The sequence below is a fragment of the Convolutriloba macropyga genome, chromosome 14 (genome assembly GCF_964194025.1).
Source record: "Convolutriloba macropyga chromosome 14, txConMacr16.3, whole genome shotgun sequence".
Classification (NCBI taxonomy): Eukaryota; Metazoa; Xenacoelomorpha; order Acoela; family Convolutidae; genus Convolutriloba; species Convolutriloba macropyga.
In genome coordinates this window covers 38,200,474-38,219,045 of record NC_134481.1, presented here as the reverse complement: position 1 = coordinate 38,219,045, position 18,572 = coordinate 38,200,474, and the positions used below count along the sequence as shown (strand labels likewise).

At 34.3% G+C, this 18,572-nt stretch overlaps 1 protein-coding gene across 1 annotated transcript in view; it reads left to right on the top strand.

The window, feature by feature from the left end:
- Positions 1 to 2,576: 2,576 nt before the first annotated feature.
- LOC142353753 (short transient receptor potential channel 4-like) overlaps positions 2,577 to 18,572 on the top strand; it is a 67,074-nt gene continuing 51,078 nt past the window's right edge. The window contains exons 1-5 of the mRNA XM_075406105.1: positions 2,577 to 2,768; positions 10,346 to 10,529; positions 10,776 to 10,923; positions 16,038 to 16,204; positions 18,131 to 18,282. Of these exons, the coding sequence (XP_075262220.1) occupies positions 2,695 to 2,768; positions 10,346 to 10,529; positions 10,776 to 10,923; positions 16,038 to 16,204; positions 18,131 to 18,282 (725 nt within the window). The 5' untranslated portion in view covers positions 2,577 to 2,694. The remainder of the gene's footprint in view (positions 2,769 to 10,345; positions 10,530 to 10,775; positions 10,924 to 16,037; positions 16,205 to 18,130; positions 18,283 to 18,572) is intronic.

Sequence of the window (18,572 nt, the reverse complement as noted above, 5' to 3'; positions counted from 1 at the left end):
TACAAACCAATCCAGTGCAAGGACTGGCGAACACTTTAAAAACTAATACAGATGATTAACACTCAGAATGGCTCTGCCAAATTTATGCTTAAGCTCCTGGTTTTTTTTAGATCGAAATAACGCGTGAGTTTGTTTAGAATCGTAGCCATTGCGTTCTCCAATGAAAAATGGTTTTGCTTTTGCAGTTATCATCTTCAGAGCATTTTATTCATTTAAACCTTTCACTTAAGTTACAATTTTACGAGCTGAGGATTCTTTACAACTGACAATTGAAGCCTGTTGAAAAATTTTGCCGTCATCTTCACCAACCAGATTAATAGGGTTTGCGCCGACTCATTCACTTGTTTTTCATTTCCCTCATGAAAATGATTGTTCTGATTATATCGAAGGTACAGGAAAAATTGGTATATTTTACAGGTTTGATATTTTTACAAGTTGTATCTTATCTTAAGTTTTCTCAGAAAAAAAAGGTTTGCTTTTTATCTGTTGCTTTCGTTTCTATTATTGCGAATGGGAAATACGGTTGCGGTCATATTAGACAATAAGTAGCTATTCGTTCAGTATGATTCCTATATCATTAAATTGTTTCATTGTTCTCAATTATTGAAAAGTGTGGAATAAAGGGACCAAAATTATATTTCACTTCATGTTATAGTCTCTTTATCATCAATTGTCTCTAAGAAACATTAAAACTTGTTTGTATTTGTTTCACATTATTATAGCTTTTTTCGGCCTAGTGGGACTAAGCTGGCGTTAGTTTTCCTAACAATTGGTATTTCCTTCCTACTAGTGTTTAAAAAGTGAGTTAGTTTGAGTTATAGCTTGGGGTCGAGGAAAATTTTGCTAGATAAACCGTGAAGAGTTGTTTTGTTATCACTGCAATTTTTCTACACAGTTTCGTAGTGAAAAGTGGTGATATTATGTAAGTTCACCACTAGATTAGGCCGTGAACTTACAAAGTTTCACCACAATTCTTCACTAAAGTATGTAATTTGATCGCGTAATATAGCGGTGAAATTAAATTTTTTGGCGGTGAAATGTGTCAAATTTTTGTTAGTTCATCGCTTACTTTAGTGCTGAGATTACATAATTTTACCGCATTTCACGTAAAAAGATGTACAAACTTTGATGCGAGAAAAGAACAACTTTTCACCGCTTATCATACATACTTTTATGATTTTTTGTGTTGATCTTTAAAATAAATCACCGCCTCCTATCGTTGATCTTACAAAATTTCAATTTGATCAGAGGTCACGTCGGTGTGGGACGGTTTGATCAGATGCAGTTTCGAGCGCACACTAGTCTGATCAGAGGAGGTTTTTTGAGCGCACTTTAGTCTGATCAGAGGACGTTTCAAGGGCTCGGTAGTCTGATCAGGGGACGTCTCGAACGCACGATAGTCTAATTAGAGCACTTCTCGAACGCACGATAGTCTGATCAGAGGACGTTTCGAGAGCTAAAATAGGTTAAAAACTATCAGAAAAAATCAACAATTGAACTAACGAACAACCTTTTGAGGTTTTCTAGTATGTTTTAGGTGTGTTCCCCGCCTCCTTCTCTCAACCGGGCCGGGGAACGGCTACGGCGGAGTTAAAAACAAACAACTAATACAAACAACTATAACATCTTATTCCTTTTTCATTTCCAGCTAATAGAAATATGGTCAACGTGGTGTGTATCTAATTTAATGTGTTTTATTTCGAGAAGACTCTCTTACAAATAGCGCGTCTAAATTTTGGTGAGCAAATTTTAATATAACTGAATTCCTGAAGACACAATAGCAATAGTAGTATGTGTAGTTATTGCACCTGGTATATTTAATTCAGTATTATTAACTCCATAACTGCTGTTCTTTTGTCAGTTCTTAAAAGCGGCTTATACAATCATACAAAAAGACTCTCTCTATATTATTGTTTGGCCATATAGCTTTTATTGCGTAAAAAGATAGTTTGGTTGTTCTGCGTCATTACCGAATTTTTTTACATTGAAAGGCGTTTTCTATTATAAGCTTGAGAAATATTAGGAACTGTTTCCTGCCCTTCCAACATTAGTAATAAAACAATTAAAATTTAAAATTTGGATTTCACAACTAATTGTCATCTTTTTATTGAATAACAATTTTCTGTTTTTGTTTTAAAAATAATTACAGCTTCTATGCAACAAATTAATATCAATTTAGACAATAAGTGTGAATAAGTTGTGTGAGTGTGATGACTATATAATGTGCAGTTTTGACTTTGCCACGTCAAATTGGAGTTGTTTAAGAAAAATTGTTATAATATGTTTAATGGAGCAATTTTCAAGTTTTTGAACATTTTGTCTTTGAAGATAGCGTCCAATTTTCTAATTTTTAATATGTCGATTGCCATAATTAATGTGCTTTTTAATGTTGTTAAATTTACATACCAATTTCAACTATAAGTTACATAATTACAGCACTTAACTGATTAGATCGGGAAAAATTTAATGATCAAAGGTACTGTTAAACGAAAAACAAAACTTGATTTACTCAATTTGAAAGAAAGGCACAAACACATTGGTGACATAGGAAGGAAACAGATCCTAACATTGTTTATGTCATCATAGACTCAAAGGTAGTCTCTTGCAAGGTTATAAACATTTACTAACTTCTAATTATTTAACTAGTCTAATTAGTTAACTAGTTCTAACAATCTGCTGATAAGACAACAAACGATGGCTGATGACACGATAGATGTTGAGATTGAAGATGATGACGAGGGAGAAGAGAGTCTCACTCAGTCTTCTCAGTAAGTGTCACATCACATTTCAACATTTACACAAAGTGTGTACACAATTCAATGAGCTGGTGATTGTTTTTTGCTCTTTGGATAGACCAAAAACATAAACCCCCCCCCCCACCAGACCACACAAAACATCCTCTGACTTAACATGAACGTCTGCAGTGCCAAAAGTCAAAATGACAGAAGTTGCTATATATCAACATTTTCAAACTGAAAAATGTGTTAATGATCATGATTTGGAAAATGCCTAAAATCATTGGTTACTGCTTTAGGTCTAGCAGGATGTTTTAAGCAATTTTGTTAAAAAAAGTCTTGACATCAAATTTGACCGCTTTCCCCAGGAGCAAATAAAAACTAAAGCAAATGAAGTATATAAAAGTTTTGACAGTTTTTTGAAAACAAAACCAAAATAACAACTCCAAAGAACTGTTTTATCCGTTTAAAACAGTGATGAGCTCAAAAATAAAAATTTCATTCAGCTATCTCGAAAAAATCGCAGAAACTTAGACTGATAGAGAAAGAACATCAAGTTATGACATCATTATGTCATAACTAGCAATATGCCTCTACTTAAAAATACGGATCTAATTTACTCAGTGTGTTACCTTTTAGACAAATTCCCTGGAATTAAGTTATTTGCTGATGAAATCAAGGCCTGTCATTTTCTTGGACGCACTCCGGACTCCCCTATTATTGTCAAATTTCTTTATTTTCACCACAAGAATTCCGTTTACAACAGAGGTACCATGCTAGTGCAGAGGGGAAACAAAAACCCGTTCAAAAAACATCCAATCTTTATACGCGAACGGCTACCAAAGGAACAGCGTGAATTAGAAAAATACGCGGAGGATAATGGCTTGATTACAACTATATTTAACTGCAACGTCAAATTGATTATCGAAGGTGTAGACGGTTCACGACACAGCCATATTATGGCCAGTGAAACTGACATTGACAACTTAATAGGCCAAGCGGTTAGAAGGAGGCCTCTAAGCGGCAGTATCAGTGAGACTATGAGCAACAATAGGATCCGCGCGAATCTAAAGAAACGTCAACGACTCAATATTACTGTACAACGAAAAACAAAAAACAGACACGGTTAATGATGCGATGTGTACAACAAGTGACAAGTTTTTATGGCCAGGACTGCTGACATTTTAATCATGGCGATATTAAACAAACATTAACTTTTTTGACCTTAATAGTCGTTCTTCGAGTTGCCATCTCAATGAGTTCAAAGTTTTTTTTATAAGTACGTTAACAAATAAACCGGCAATTAATGCTCTTTGTGAGACTTGGTTGACAGATAATGACAGTTTGGAACTATATACTTTAAAATCGTACGAAAAAAAAGCCAAAAACCGAAAAAACAAAAAAGGAGTGGGTTTAGCGTTTTTGTGAGTGATGAAATTTCTTACAGTGTGATTGACTGTCAGTCAAATTTCGAAACACTATGCATTGAAATTGGAACTGGATAAAATAAACAGAAATTATGTTTGCTATATAGACCGCCTAGCATGCGAGTTGAATCATTTTTACTAGATTTAGAAAACTTTTTATTTAACTTTAAGAAAATTGATGAGAATTTTGCAATTGTTGGTGACGTTAATATCGAAAGTATCAGAAACAAATAAAGTTTGTCTCTAAATCAATATATTAAAATTTTGACCAGCTTTGGCCTAAAAATGTCGGAATTTCAAGAAATTGTACAAGAACGATAACTTTCTTAAACTACCCTTCCTCTTATTTAATTGTTTGAATATATTGGACCTTAATGATCCCAGGTACAGGCCAAAATTTGCAGAATTGTTTTTTCTTTCTTGTTTTTATCGTTTTCGCCTATTAGAAAGGAAAAAATATAAAGACAAATGTTTGATACACCAAAAAGTTAAGCAATTGTACAGAAAAAAGACAAGATGTATAAAAAAAAAGATGAGAAATCACAATGACTCAGAAATTGGAGCACTGTACACAAAATAACGAAAAAATTACGTTGACGAAATTAGAAAACAGAAAAAAAACAATTTCTCGATGTAACTTCGAATAGACGTTGGCTCAAAGGCATTGTCAACACATACAATGACCTAACAAATAGAAAAAACAACAATACAAAATTTTGTTGTTGAAGAGTTTAATAATTTATTTTATCTCAGTAGGGGGAAAGTTAAATTCTAAACTTATCTCCCAGCCAAATCCTGCTAGAAGTATACCTAGGAACGAAAACACGTTTGCATTGTTTGCGATAAGTGAAAAAAACTGGTTTTGAAATTATAAAAAATTGAAATTTTCAATTTCAGTGGGTTTTGATGGCATCTCAGTTCAGATGATTAAGATTATAGCTCCCGTAATTTGTCTACCGATTTCAAACTACATATATTTTTTTTATATATAACAGCTTGTTTCCAGAGTTGCTCAAAATAGCCCGAGTTATTGCTTTACATAAAGAATGCTCATTGGACGATCCGTATAATTATCGTCCTATAAGTTTACTTCTTGTCTTTGGAAAAAATATATGAAAAAGTGTTGTTTCAACAAATGACCACATTTATCGGAAAACATACTTTAGTGAGCCAAAATCAGTTCGGTTTTCGAAGAAACTTTTCATGAATTAGTGCCTTGAATGAAATTACTGAGTTTGTTCGTGATACAAAAAACAAATCTTTGGATGGTATGACTTGTTTTATTGATCTAAAAAAGCCTTCGGGACAGTTGATTACAGTATCTTTCTTCTTAAGCTTGAATTAAAGATGGGTTTCCAGGAGAAAATTAAAGAGTTTTTGAAAAACTATCTACATAATCGTAAGCAATATGTCAAAAACAACAATGGAAAATCTCAGATATCAACTATCCCTTTGGTTGTTCCACAAACATCTGTACTGGGACCACTTTTGTTCATTTGTATATAAACGGTTTGACAAAAACTGCAGAGAACTTTCAAATAATTTTGTTTGCCGATGATACGGCAATTTCACATAAAAATTACTCAATTCAGTCGCAAAAAAGGTTTCAAAATGACCTTGATAGTTCTTCAGCTGGGCTTTATTTAAACAAATTAACTCACAATGTTGAGAAGTGCAATCTTTTCTACTATGGCAAAAGACAGGTCAAACACTGCTTCAATTGATTGATCAAACAATCGAAGAAACAAAGTCATATAAATATCTCGGTGTTCATATTGACACAAAACTATCGTTTAGAGATCATGTTGATTACGTCTGTAAAAAATAGCCAAACTCAATGGATTACTGTATCGTGCAAGAAATTTCATAACAAAATTTCCTTAACTAAATGGTACAATATATATGCTAAACCTGTTATTTATTATGAAATACAATCATATGGCCAAACTAGTAGGTCACAATTAAATCGCATATTTTCACTTAAAAAAGACATCTTGCGAACCATTTGCTTCAAGACAAAATTCGACAGCTCAAATCTTTTTTTCAGTGATTTAGACATTGAAACAGGTTTTGACTTGTTTTTCAAGCCATTGATCAAAAGAACAATCTGCCATCGGCCACGGGATTTGTTCAGTTATTTTGCTTGTCGTAGGACAACAAGAGCGCAATTAAGAGGCGAAATTCGAGCTCGAATAACTAAAACTACCACACAAAAAAGGTCGCTTGAAAACTCCAAGAACTTGTTGTATAATATTTTAATTCGGCTAACTATTTTGCCCATGTATTTGGAGTCGTTGGAAAAAAGAGAAAAAGTTCAACTTTGCGAGTTGGTTTATCGGAGAATTTTGCGCGACAATTGGGAGCTACTATTAATGTTTTTTTTAAATCATAAATTATTAAACGGATATGAAATATGAGCTACCAGCTCTCTTTTGTCCGGGTTGATATTATATCCATGTGTAACGTGATGTTTATGGAAATATTGTTCATTGTTATCAAACGTTATAGGTGGCATTTCGTATATGAATCACAGTTTGCTTTGTAAAAAAGAGTCATTAAAAACTAAAGCAGGCGACGTATATAAGAGAGAAAAATTATAATAGAAGCTGGGAGTTGATATTGAGCAACAAAGTCTTGCCTTGCGAACTACTCATTGAAAACAAAACAGCCTGCGTTATGTACACAAACTATTAAATGATGGTAGGTAAACCTTTTTGACATTTTTTGAAAACAAAATAACAACTTCAAAAAACTGTTTTATCCGTTTAAAACACTAAAAAGCTCAAAAATAAGTTTAACTTAAGTCTTCATAAAAAATATCTAAGAAAGTAGAGTGATGGAAAAAACATCAAGTTATCAAATATCTAATCAATACTTTGAAAGAACAACACGAAATCTCTCCATTTAGCAAACAAGAAAGTGGTTTTAACGACTTTTTTTGTTAGTAGTTTTTTTAAATTGAAGCCGTTCATCACAATTGACGGTCAATGGATCATTGCAATAACAATTAATCGTTGCTTGTTGGCTCTGAAACTATTGAACCAATTTCCATCGAGTATAATTTTGATCGGTTTTGATTAAAGCTGAATTATTTTCTAAAAACATTAGCAGAAATTTGAAGTCTGAGGAAACTTCTGAAGTGGACTCGCTAAAAGTAGAAAGATTCCAAAGCATGTGTCTAAATATTCCATCAAATAAATTCCCAATTTCTTTTGAAATTGTAAGAAGGTCGATTGATTTAATTTCTGTCCCAGGTTTCGAGTGACAGGACCATCTATTCAAATATTTGTTCCAACTCCGACAAAAAAGTTCCAGGAATCACTATGAGGCAAAAACTGATGTTTTAAACAGAATTTTTGCAGGTTCAAAATGAAGGAAACGTTTTCAGACAAAACAAAGTAAAGTGGGCTGGTACTGTTTTGGAATACAGTTTCTCTTGAAGTGGCCATACCTAGCAAAGAAAACGAGGTGTGTAAGAAAAAATTAGAACTTAGAAAACACTTTTTCTTTTCTAACTTTACTTATATTTTTTTTAAAAAAAACTCATTTTGTTACACTTTTACAGAAAAATTGGTCTATAATAAAACGTTGACGAGTAATTATGACAAATTTTCTAATATTTGACAAATGTTGCGCCTTACATTAAGATATCTGCGAAATTTGCGGTTAATTTATTTTTGAAGTTTTAAATTTCATTTTTGACTATAAACATACTATTTAAAAAAGCAGCACAACAGACTATCATAATTGAAATCCTTTCTTCCTTTCTTCTAATTTGGGAAAATATGGTTTTATTTATTTTGGATGACTAAGAGTTTCGATTCAAATGAATCAGCTTTGACAACTCAAAATTCATTGATCAATTTTAGATTGAAAAATTTTACGTTGTTTCAATTAATTTCCACAAAGTTCGACTTTTATTAAGTATGAACAGACTGTTATCCACAGGTAAAAACTAATTGTAGTATGAATACGGCTTTCCGCTTGATCCTTTTTCGTGTTTAAAAAACTTCAGTTAGCCAAGTTCAAGCTACTGAGATCCAGTATACGAGATTCAGTTTATCTAACTGCTCACATCGGTTGGAGAAGTATTCATCTTTAGTTCGTATACTGAAAAAATAACTTTAAACATTTTTGTCGACTTCGGAGATGCATAAGCTTTTGATCAATAAATTTTGTTTTATCAGTTGGTCCTGGATTTTCTTCGGCATATTGTTTAGCAGTCAATAGATTCAAATTATAATAATCCATATGTGAACCAGACTTTTTTTACATAATTTGAATGAAAGTTTTGTTTGCATTGTTTCATTAGGTGATTGGTCGCAAAGTATTTTCTTAGTGTAGCAGTGCTACATACAATACAAAACTCAATCATTTTTAGTGCTATCTGATAATAACCTACTGTGCTATTGCTGTAGTCTATGTCGACATAAAGAATCAACCAATCACATTATGCCAGCTGGCAGAAAGTATAAACCACCACTATAAAAAGCAGTGAATTTGTAGTAGAAGCACTTTTTCCAACTCTGCGAGGATTCAATCCACTGGCTGGCGATTCAAGCCCAGCAGTAGAGGAATAACGCAAACAACAACAAGCTCAGCTGAGCGCGGCGGCTAAATGCTTAGCGATATAGCTCGAGCAGTAAGAGCTAATGCTTAGTTTATTTCCTCACATTAGTAGTACATACAATTATGCGCTATAATAGATAGTGATGACTGTAACTAAGTACGTATTTCCAATTCAACATCTCATTATTCACACACATTTTTCTTACTCTAAAATATGGTGCGCCGAGCAGCAAAAAGTTCACAGCTTAAGAATGTGAGACTTTCTTCCTTCGTTCACTGTTATCACTTTTCTTTTTCTTTTTGTCCCCGGAGGGATGAATTTCTTGCTTTGTTTTTGTTGTTATCATTTGTTATTATTCTGATTTCGGACTGCGATGTTCAATTTATTTGTCAGTTACATTCGTTTATTATTGAAAACGCCAAAAAGAGCGTTGCCTTTATTTGTTTGCCTAAAATGGCTCTTTGGCGAGGCAGATTTTGCCCACACATTGGTACCTGAAGTTTATTGAATTATTGCCGTAGCAGATGTGTCAAAGAAACACAATAACTTGATGCAACGAAGCAATACAAGAAGAGAAAGAGATTCGGATCAACCAGAGAAGAGGTCATATTCACAAACTGAAAAAACTTTTCAACTTCCTTAAAACTGGGGTGAGATGTAGCAGTGCTACATACAATACAAAACTCAATCATTTTTAGTGCTATCTGATGCTATCCTACTGTGCTATTGCTGTAGTCTATGTCGACATAGTGAATCAACCAATCACATTATGCCAGCTGGCAGAAAGTATAAACCACCACTATAAAAAGCAGTGAATTTGTAGTAGAAGCACTTTTTCCAACTCTGCGAGGAATCAATCCACTAGCTGGCGATTCAAGCCCAGCAGCAGAGGAATAGCCGCAAACAACAACAAGCTCAGCTGAGCGCGGCGGCTAAATGCTTAGCGATATAGCTCGAGCAGTAAGAGGTAATGCGTAGTTTATTTGCTCACATTAGTAGTACATACAATTATGCGCTATAATAGATAGTGATGACTGTAACTACGTATTTCCAATTCAACATCTCATTATTCACACACATTTTTCTTACTCTAAAATTAGCAGAATTGGTAAAAACAGACAATATTTTGGAAAACTGAAAACATTTTTTTTTCAAACCGCTCAACTCAAACTGCGTAGAAAAGTTTGGAGTTTTTTCCGCCTGAATTTCGTGAAAAAAAACAAACAAATTGTGAGGAACATTATTATAATTTAGTATAGTTTTGTTAATGAGTTTCATTTTGACGAGATATTTGCTCAGACTGACAAATAACAACACCAGCACAGCATACATTTTTGATATATGGATTGGTTGCACAAAAGTCAATGTGGCAGAGTGTTGAGATAAGATGAACTTAAGCAATGAGTAGAACAGCTTAACCTGCAGTTATTCAACTTTTCTATATAATTTGATTTCTAATAAAAAATACTTTATGATATTGACTGTTTATGAAGCACAGGTACAAGTGATGATGCTACCTAGAAAGTTATAGGTAGAATTTTAGAACCGGCGATGTTGAAGGGATTTATAGCGACTAAGTTTGAGGATGAGAAGAGGTCCAATTTTGAACATAGGCCGAGTGGATCTGTGAGTCAAAGAGGAAGTGTTTCTGGCCCATCTACGTCCACAGGGCCACCCGGCGCAGGGGGACCAAGGGGAAGTATTGGTGGAGATGTCTCTGCTGTGGATATTGCCCAGAAATTTGTGGAAGAGACCAGTTCGGCCAAACCCACTGGGAGACAGGAATTCATGCAGAAGGTAGAAAAAGTGTCGGCTGTTTCCTGTTACAGACTCATCTTCTAGAATATTCTAGCTGAAAAGTAGACGAATCATAATTCTCAGAGTTTTAAACTTTTATAAGGCCTATAATGGAAAGTCCAAGCAATTGTTCAATGTGGATGCATAGACAATCGTTTTTTATGCAACCTACAACCCCCCCCCCCTCCCCGCGCAACAAAAGAAACAATCTATTTGAATTTCTGTTGATGATTTTGTGTTGTTCAGTTGAGACAAGCAATTCTGAAGAAGGGAGAGGTGGACAGTTTGGAATCGAGATTCAGGAATGCATGTAAGCAGGGGGACTTGAAGACTGTGGATGACATGTTGTCTACACCCGGGAGGAAGTTCGACATCAACCATCGCAACCAGAGAGGTTACATCATCACAGATGTAGTGTAAATGCGGCGATATTTTTGCGAATGGTATCTTAATTCTTGCTATTTGTAATTGCGTGGATTTTGGGTTATTGCTTTTCAATGTAAACCTGATTATTAAAATGGAAAACAAACAAGTTGTAGAAAGAAGCTGAAAAAGGAAAGCAGAATTAAGCCATTCATAAGACTGTTAAAAGCAGTACAAAACCCAGGTCGACAAATTTTGTGAGAAATGATTTGAAGTTAACTGAAATTTATATAAGAAATGTATTGAAATGCGCCGAGCTGGCCACAATTTGAGCGCAAAACCTTGCTCAGTAATGTGCTCAAATGCGCTGGAAGGATGCGTTGAAATCTGCTTAATTTTGAAATAAAAAATTTGCGCATTTTCAACTTTCTCTGTTTGATTGAGTCTCGAACCACACTCTCTGGTTTCTTAAGCATCACTTAGTATACTGTTTTTTTTATTCCTGAAAAATTAACGTTTTATCGAATTACATTTTATTTATATTAAAAACCGTTCTTTTAGGAAATGCTCTGAAATTGTTTGAGAAGATATTCTTATAAAGATTGAGCCTTTTGTTATGTGAGGATTTTGAGCTGAAATAATTGAAACCTCAGCGCATGTAGTTATCAGTTAGTATAAAAACAAAGAAAACTGAGTGCTCAGGTTGTTGAGGTATTGGACTGTTGTTGTCCATTATTTTGATTAATGAAATTGATAAGACTACTGTGACTGGCCTCGACAATCCAGTTGTTAATGGTACCCCACCCTTTGCCACATTGATCTACTAGAAAGCTGGTTGAGCGCAAAATATCAAATTAGAAATACATTTTTTGAGTTTTGTTTTTTGATGAGTTATCGAGATTTAAAAATTCGAAAAATTCAGCTATTTTGGCGTTAAAATAGTGCATTTACAGTGCCATTTGACTTTTTCTCCAAAACCAGCTCAGAAAAAGTAACCGCTGACAATGCAAATCTTTCGCGTTTACATTTCTGAGAAATTCAGAGTCTTCCTAATAGACATTTTTTTGAGGACTAATCGGGTATTGAATTTTTGCGAACACTGGACTGATTCCCGTTTACATTTTCTGTAAGTTTCACAGAAATAAATTGAAATTCATATAATTATCTTGCTGGTTTCACCTTTAAGGATAGCAGAGGACTGTTGAATTGTTTGATCTGACTCTTGGATAAACTTCAAATTTCTGTCTTTTCTCTGTAAAAAATGTCACCGAATGTGCATTGTAGTTCAGTTTGGTCTAATTTGCCAAAAGTACAGTCCTGAAAACTGCTGACGAGACGTTGTAAATTTGATTGATGACTAAGTTTAATTCCAGCTACTCAGAATTTGTTTCTAACTTAGTATATATATATATATATATATATATATATATATATATTCAAAATAAATTATATTTTTAACATAATGTAATTTAGTTGCCAAAATGTGTATCGCACTAAAAATTGGAACAATTAGTTGTTTCCACAATTGTGCAGTAGAAACAAGGCCAGTTTTTGTCTCGTCAACAATTTTTATGAGAAAAAACATTCAGATTGTCTTAGAGCGCTATATGAACGAGGTTTTAAACCTTTCCTCGCTATTTTGTACTTCTTTTTCTGCCAATTGAAGACAAGTAAGATTTCATATCAAGGTGAAAAATTAATAGGTCCTATATAATTTCAAGTATAGCCCAGTGAACATATATCGGGTTATAAGAATAAACGTCCATGTCTTTATACCCTCGACAGTTTTTCTGTTCATTCTTAGTAAACCTTTAAGTATTGTTGTAATTTGTAGCCCGTTTTTATAGTCAATTAACAAGCTCTCATTTTTTAAATGCCCAATTGACTTCAAAATTGTAGAATGGGACATATCTAATACATTAAATTGAAACCTAACGGCTCTCATAACAATGGATTTATCGTTTTTTTAAAAAAAAAAATTAGTGAATTTTTGCGCCTTGCTTCAATTTTTAATTTTCTTTTTTGAGAATTTGGGCTTTGCGTTGCTATGCGTTGAAATCTGCTTAATTTTGAAATAAAAAATTTGCGCATTTTCAACTTTCTCTGTTTGATTGAGTCTCGAACCACACTCTCTGGTTTCTTAAGCATCACTTAGTATACTGTTTTTTTATTCCTGAAAAATTAACGTTTTATCGAATTACATTTTATTTATATTAAAAAACCGTTCTTTTAGGAAATGCTCTGAAATTGTTTGAGAAGATATTCTTATAAAGATTGAGCCTTTTGTTATGTGAGGATTTTGAGCTGAAATAATTGAAACCTCAGCGCATGTAGTTATCAGTTAGTATAAAAACAAAGAAAACTGAGTGCTCAGGTTGTTGAGGTATTGGACTGTTGTTGTCCATTATTTTGATTAATGAAATTGATAAGACTACTGTGACTGGCCTCGACAATCCAGTTGTTAATGGTACCCCACCCTTTGCCACATTGATCTACTAGAAAGCTGGTTGAGCGCAAAATATCAAATTAGAAATACATTTTTTGAGTTTTGTTTTTTGATGAGTTATCGAGATTTAAAAATTCGAAAAATTCAGCTATTTTGGCGTTAAAATAGTGCATTTACAGTGCCATTTGACTTTTTCTCCAAAACCAGCTCAGAAAAAGTAACCGCTGACAATGCAAATCTTTCGCGTTTACATTTCTGAGAAATTCAGAGTCTTCCTAATAGACATTTTTTTGAGGACTAATCGGGTATTGAATTTTTGCGAACACTGGACTGATTCCCGTTTACATTTTCTGTAAGTTTCACAGAAATAAATTGAAATTCATATAATTATCTTGCTGGTTTCACCTTTAAGGATAGCAGAGGACTGTTGAATTGTTTGATCTGACTCTTGGATAAACTTCAAATTTCTGTCTTTTCTCTGTAAAAAATGTCACCGAATGTGCATTGTAGTTCAGTTTGGTCTAATTTGCCAAAAGTACAGTCCTGAAAACTGCTGACGAGACGTTGTAAATTTGATTGATGACTAAGTTTAATTCCAGCTACTCAGAATTTGTTTCTAACTTAGTATATATATATATATATATATATATATATATATTCAAAATAAATTATATTTTTAACATAATGTAATTTAGTGGCCAAAATGTGTATCGCACTAAAAATTGGAACAATTAGTTGTTTCCACAATTGTGCAGTAGAAACAAGGCCAGTTTTTGTCTCGTCAACAATTTTTATGAGAAAAAACATTCAGATTGTCTTAGAGCGCTATATGAACGAGGTTTTAAACCTTTCCTCGCTATTTTGTACTTCTTTTTCTGCCAATTGAAGACAAGTAAGATTTCATATCAAGGTGAAAAATTAATAGGTCCTATATAATTTCAAGTATAGCCCAGTGAACATATATCGGGTTATAAGAATAAACGTCCATGTCTTTATACCCTCGACAGTTTTTCTGTTCATTCTTAGTAAACCTTTAAGTATTGTTGTAATTTGTAGCCCGTTTTTATAGTCAATTAACAAGCTCTCATTTTTTAAATGCCCAATTGACTTCAAAATTGTAGAATGGGACATATCTAATACATTAAATTGAAACCTAACGGCTCTCATAACAATGGATTTATCGTTTTTTTTTTAAAAAAAAAAATTAGTGAATTTTTGCGCCTTGCTTCAATTTTTAATTTTCTTTTTTGAGAATTTGGGCTTAGACTCATTAATATTCGGTTGCGACTTCTTTCTAATAAAAAATATTTTAATCGTTATATTTGTATAAGATTTTATCTGAGCATTTTATGACTTTGGTTTCATTAAAGCTTTTGGAGCTTTGAATTTTTGCCACATGTCTCGTTGATGTCTCGTCACATCATCTCAACAAAATCACATCTGCCTTAAAAAGAATTGACATTTTGACTGAATATGGAGTTAAGGTCTTCGTCGCTGTTTTCGTACACAATTTAAACGAGATAATTTATTTTGTGTTTGTTATTTTTCCTGTAGTCCTATGACATATTCTGAATTATGAGATTTAATCCGATTCCACTGGAAGTAGTTCTATCTAAAGTCATGAATGGATAGCGAATGGCTTCCAGTCTTTTTCAATGAGTTTGTCTTATATAAGTTCAATCAGTTCCTGGGCTCTTTTCATTCCTCTTTTGTCCATCTGTTTTATCAGCTTTGTACTGCGCGTCTTCATAGAATTTTTGTGTGTTTTTTATGCTTGTCAATTTTTGTGTTCCTTCCTGTTGTTTTACACATAGTCCCTCTAACAACAGGCCACGTTGATATCTTGTTTTTGTTTGTCTTGACCTCTAGTTTCATTAATGGTAAGTCTCAAAGCCCCCCCCCCCCCCCCCTAATGCGGCATTAGATAATTCCTTTAGTGGTTTGAGGTGTACTGATTCTTCTACTCATGTACCTGAATTATTTTTTGAACAATGTGTGAGTTTTTGAAAGAGGCCTTTTTATTTGGTAGACAATCAAATCGGGAATATAGATAAGCGGCGTCGGAACGTTAATGCAAATGCACATTACATAAACTTCTTTTTTAGCTATTTTTGTTTTGTTGACGCGTAACTGCTAGTATCATGATCATTGATCATTTTAGGTTATGAGCAAAAGTATAATTTTTTATTGTTAGATTATTCCTGACTCGAAATGATTAATTCTGCTCGTAGTACTACTATATCAAGGAATAAAGAACTTGTTCTTAAAAGTATGTTTTTGTAAACTTTTGTGCTGGTTTTGTGACTTTGACCAAGTCACAGAAAACATCTGACATTAATCGATTACCCCGTAACAGTTTGAGATATATGCGAGCATTTCGAAGTGACTTTAGCGTACTCACATAACGTTGCTCAAAACACGCACTTTGCATGTTCTAAAAAGTCAGCAGTTTTAATATCTGACACTGTATAGAGAAAAATCTAGCATTTTATAATCTGTAAAATCTAGAATTGTATAATAATGTCAATACAAGCCGCTGAAATATTCCGATACCTCTAGCGTTGTATAATCTGTAAAATCTAGAATTGTATAATAATGTCAATATAAGCCGCTGAAATATTCCGATACCTCGAATTTCGTCAAATTAGATGTGAATTGAACGTGTTTTGCTTTCACTGCTAAAACTCTGTTGTGTTTAGGATTCACTGCTTTGACGTATGCAATCAGGAATGAGCAAGAGGATGTGTTGACTCGTCTGTTGCAGGAGAAAGACATCAACCTCAGTGACTCTCTCCACTGTGCAGTCAAAGCGGGCAACCAATCAGCTGCCCTCAGTCTATTAAGGAGAGGCGCAGACCCTAACCAGGTCTCACACAATCACACAACCCATCAACAACAAAAATCCCTTCTTCTCATTGCCGAAGCTTAAATTCTGCTCAAAAACAAAGAATGTTTTTGACCGGTATAATTTTATCCTGTAATTTATTCAGAAACCCTGATCATAGTAACATTGTAAATCAGCGCTGAATCAGAGTATTCTCAAGTCTGTATTTCTACTATGAACAGATTATGATCATGTCACTTTTTACGCTGTTAAGACAAAAAAAATTATAGTAAAATGAGGGGCTAGCTCTGAAAAATCAGAAAAAAAACAATGACAGCCTTTTGTCGCATTTAAAAAGTTTTGAAATGAGGTGAGGATAGATAAAGTGTCAAGTAATCGATATTCATGTACAACCGTCAAGAGTCAAGTTTAATAAGACAGAAGTTTAGAAAAGTTTTGAGAGTTTACGTTTACTATGAGCCATTGTGTCTAAAGCATTTGAGGTTAGGCATTATTGTCAATCCACTCCTAAGAATTTAATAGACAGACGAAGATTGATATTCAAGCCAAAGACAAGAAGAAATGAAAAGTCTGTCATACTTTATCGCTTGCCATATGTTCTTGTAAATAAATCTTTTCAGATGCACAACAGTCATCATTCAACTGTAATTAACTATATTCTGAAACATTGACCTGAGTCTTAATATTACTATTTGAAAAAATTCAGAGACAAACTTGACTTCATTATACGAAAGTAAATACATTCGAATTATATAAGTTTGGTGATATTTCAACAAGGGGAAAACTATAGAAAGCGGTCATCGCCAAAAAATACCGGTCAAAAACGCCCCAGGTTGAGGTTCAGACCAAAATGGCTTCTGATCAGACCGTCCCAGACAAAAGCGACCTCTGATCAGACCGACCCAGACTGAAGTGTCCGCTGATTAGACTATCGTGCGCTGGAAGATCCGTGTGCGCTTAAAGTGCGCTTGAAAACCTCCACTGATCAGACTGTTGTGCGCTCGAATTAGCCTCTGATCAGACTGAAGTGCGCTCGAAATTGCCTCTGTTTAGACTAAAGTTCGCTCAAAATAGTCTGATCAGAGAATGATTTTGAACAGGAACAAATCTCTCAATGTCGCTATAATATATTCATTTCAAGAAGAACGATGTTATCAATCTTACATTCAACTAATGAAAAGCCAGTTCTACAAGTATTGCAAATAAAAATAAGACCAAAAAATGCCCAAAAATTTTTTTGGGTAGGCCATTAATTTATCTTTTGAACTGAATAAATGAACTTAGACAGCTTTGCATAAAAGCGTCTTGATCTACTTTGATTCAAAATTTTTTATTGATGGGACCAGCAGTTGCTATCAGCTGGATCACTTGGTTCTGATCAAACCCATCAGCTTTTCAGATGGAGTTCTGATCACAATGGTGCTTTATTGTTTACTTTTACCAGAGACAACAAATGTCAGGAAATAAAACAAAAAATTTGATAAAAATTTGCTCGACTTGACCTCTGGTCAGACTAGTGTGCACTCGAACCGGCCTCTGATCAGACTAGTGTGCGCTTGAAACTACCTCTGATCAGACCATCCCGGACCAAAGTGACCTCTGATCAGACCGTCCCACACCAAAGTGACCTCTGATCAGGCAAGTTCCATATCATTGTCCAGACAAAGTGCGCTCGAAGCCTTCTCCAGACCATGTAATTCGAGCGCACTGAGAACATGTGTGCGCTCGAAGATGGTCTGATCAGAGCTCAATTCGGTCTGGCCACCTCGACCTGGGGTCCATTACCCTAGTCAATTGCCGACAGATATGTTGCAAGTTGGCTCACAGATGTGAAAGAATCTAGCAAGATAATGGTCAGAACTAGACTAGGTAACGCTGTCGGAAACGCTCCAAAACACCCCCCTGTCAATACCTGTCTATTCTCAAAATAGTGTACTTCTATTCCAGATCGCAAAGACAGCCGTGTACCCGAAAGGAAGCACTCCATTGCTGCTGTCCTGTCACAGAAACGATGTCGACATAATCCAACTGCTGCTCGACTTCAAATCCAACAGACTGGAAATGCCAGTGTTCGACGGAAGCAGTCTCGCAGAATCCAGGTCTCTTTACATAATTATGTTTCAAAGTATGACCGGATGGTTGTTTTTTGGATAGTTGGAAAAAACTGTCAAACGAACAAAAAATTTTTTTGCGATTAATAGTTTAAAGTCAACATGCGATCAAAAAGTTTCAGACTTTCACTTTTATCTTGAAATTGGATCTCTTATTCGCAATTTGGCATAGTTTAGGTAAGTAAAATTCGATGGGCTAAAAATGACCAGCTATGCAGTTTGCTTTCGACTTCAGTGATATGGAATAGTAACAAAATTTCAAAAAACTATGTGATATG